The 2295-nt window shown below is 39.0% G+C and overlaps 1 protein-coding gene across 1 annotated transcript; it reads left to right on the forward strand.

The window, feature by feature from the left end:
- Window positions 1-424: 424 nt before the first annotated feature.
- Window positions 425-1805, forward strand: LOC130589638 (uncharacterized). The gene has a single exon (XM_057391061.1). It carries the CDS (start codon window positions 742-744, stop codon window positions 1714-1716), a length of 975 nt encoding a protein of 324 aa, XP_057247044.1. The 5' UTR covers window positions 425-741; the 3' UTR covers window positions 1717-1805.
- The last annotated feature ends 490 nt before the right edge of the window (window positions 1806-2295 follow it).

A 2295-nucleotide genomic window follows, 5' to 3' on the forward strand; every position in this document is an offset into this window, starting at 1 on the left:
TTCTGATTTCACAATAAATATACCTCTATTTTTTATCATGACCCACCATTAATTGTGAATGGTTCTTGAGAATAGTGATTTGTAAGTAAATTTTTGAAATGTTTTTGTATGTATTGACGTTCTAGGTTATTAGTTTTAGTTTGTATATTAATTTTAAGTTTTAATAAAGTTTCCTGATTATTTGAGTGTTTTGCGTGATTTTTGTAACGTGATTTTCTCAATTGTATGGGTGATTTGTAAAGTTTATTCTTTTAAGTGATTTGTGAGTGAGTGTTGTAAATTTATTTTCGGTATTTTGATTTTGACATTCCTTTTGTAATTTAGAAAGAGAAGGGGGGCAAAATAGACGTTTCAAAAGAGGACATCATTGCTCCCCTCTTCCTTTATATAATAGAGATAATTTTTCCTAAAACTTATCTTTGTTTAATTTTTTATCAGCACTATGCTATAATTGCTATGCTAAAAAGGAGAATAATCTCCAACCCACAAAAGATTAAAAGAACAGAAAGAAATTGCGCAACACACGCGACCTTGTCAGGTAAGACAACTAGCCATGAACTCCACTCACTTTGCTCAACTCTACTAAAACTCTTTCTTCTACTTTTCAACTCCTCTATATTCCCACCACATCCCAAAAAAAAAGTCGCACTCTTCTCAAATATCTAAAAAACGACCCAATTTATCCAGTACAATTTACAACCGTCTCAAAAAACCAAACTTTCCCAAAAACACACCATTAAAATGCCAGAAGATGAACTCCCACTAAGAAAACCAACCAAATCTACAACACAAACTTACCTATCTTTATCCCCATTATTCACAATTTTCCTAGACTCTCTAAAAATCATCTTCATAGAAAACCCCAAACACTTTTTCACAATCTACACTTTCACTACTCTCCCACTCTCTCTCCTCCTCACTTCCTCCGCCGTCTCCTCCACACATCGCTTCCTAAAGTCCCACATCAACCGCCTCGAGTGGCTCCGCAATGTCGTCCCAATCTGGATCGAGTCCGCCAACATCCGCGACGAGCTGCGCGCAGACTTGCGCAAGCTCTTGCGCGTCAAGCTCGCGCACGGGGTTCCAACTCTCATCTTCTCGCTTCTCTCTCTCCTCATCATCGTAGTCTCCACTCTTAGCGCGTACCGCAAGAAAAAGAAGGTCAACCTGCGTACAACTCTTGCTGTTTTGAAGATCAGGTGGGGTCCAGCGGTGGTGACGTGTATGGTGAATTTCTTGTTGTGGGTTGTGTGGGGGCACTTGGATCCTTTGTTGGGTAAGGTTGCGGTGGAGCATAGGTGGTTTACGGTGGTTGTTGTGGTGTTTGAGGTTTATGCGATGGCGGTGTTTGGGGTTGCGCTTGTTGTTTCGGTTGTTGAGGGTCGGGCCGGGTTTGGGGCGGTGTGGGTTGGGTTGGGTTTGATGAAGGGGAGGAGGGTTTGTGGGTGGGTTTTGTCGGGCTTGATGTTGTTGGGTTCGGGTTTGATAGGGAGAGAGATGGTTGGGGTGATGGATGGTGGTGATTTAATGGGTGGTGAAGGAGGGTATGCGTGGACGGTGGAGATGAGGTTTGGATGGATGGTTGGGTTGGTGGTGTTGTTGGGGTGGTTTTTGTTGTGGAGTTATGTAGTGTTTACGGTTTTTTATTTTGAGTGTAGGAAAATACATGTGATTAGAGAAGAAGAACAATTAGATGTTGATGAAATTGACATTTGATTTGATTTGATTTTTTTTTAACAAAATTTATTTTGGTGTAATTAAGACTCCTTTTGTCACTAATAGTGATGATGATACTTTTGCTTTTATTGTGGCACATGGTTTTGGATCTTGTTTTGATTTGTCTTTATCTTTTTGACAACCCAACTCCCAATGGTCAACAATTATTTCATTGGGTAGTATTTATAATTTTATTTTAAATAAGGAGAAAAAAATTTAGAATCGATCTATTAATTCGAAGGCTAACTTATAACATATTTACGGATGATAAGGGGAAAATTAATAAAGAAATGAAGAGGAGCCATGACCTTTATTGGTCACAAAGTCCGCTGCTTTGTTTGCTTTCTCAAAGTAATGCTCGATCTGGCAAATAGAAAACCTTGACATTAACACTCATGCATCACAAACAATGTTGTTAATTTTCCATGGAGTCTTCCAAACTTTTTTAACTTCTTTAGTGACTGAGAAATTATCTCTTTCAACAATAAGATTGTCAATGCCTCAAGAAGAGACTCTTTAAGGCCTATTAGACCTCCAAACCTCCTTTAAGCCCACAGAGTCTTCCAAACCTTTTTAACG

This window comes from Beta vulgaris, chromosome 8 (assembly GCF_026745355.1).
Source record: "Beta vulgaris subsp. vulgaris cultivar EL10 chromosome 8, EL10.2, whole genome shotgun sequence".
Classification (NCBI taxonomy): domain Eukaryota; kingdom Viridiplantae; phylum Streptophyta; class Magnoliopsida; order Caryophyllales; family Amaranthaceae; genus Beta; species Beta vulgaris.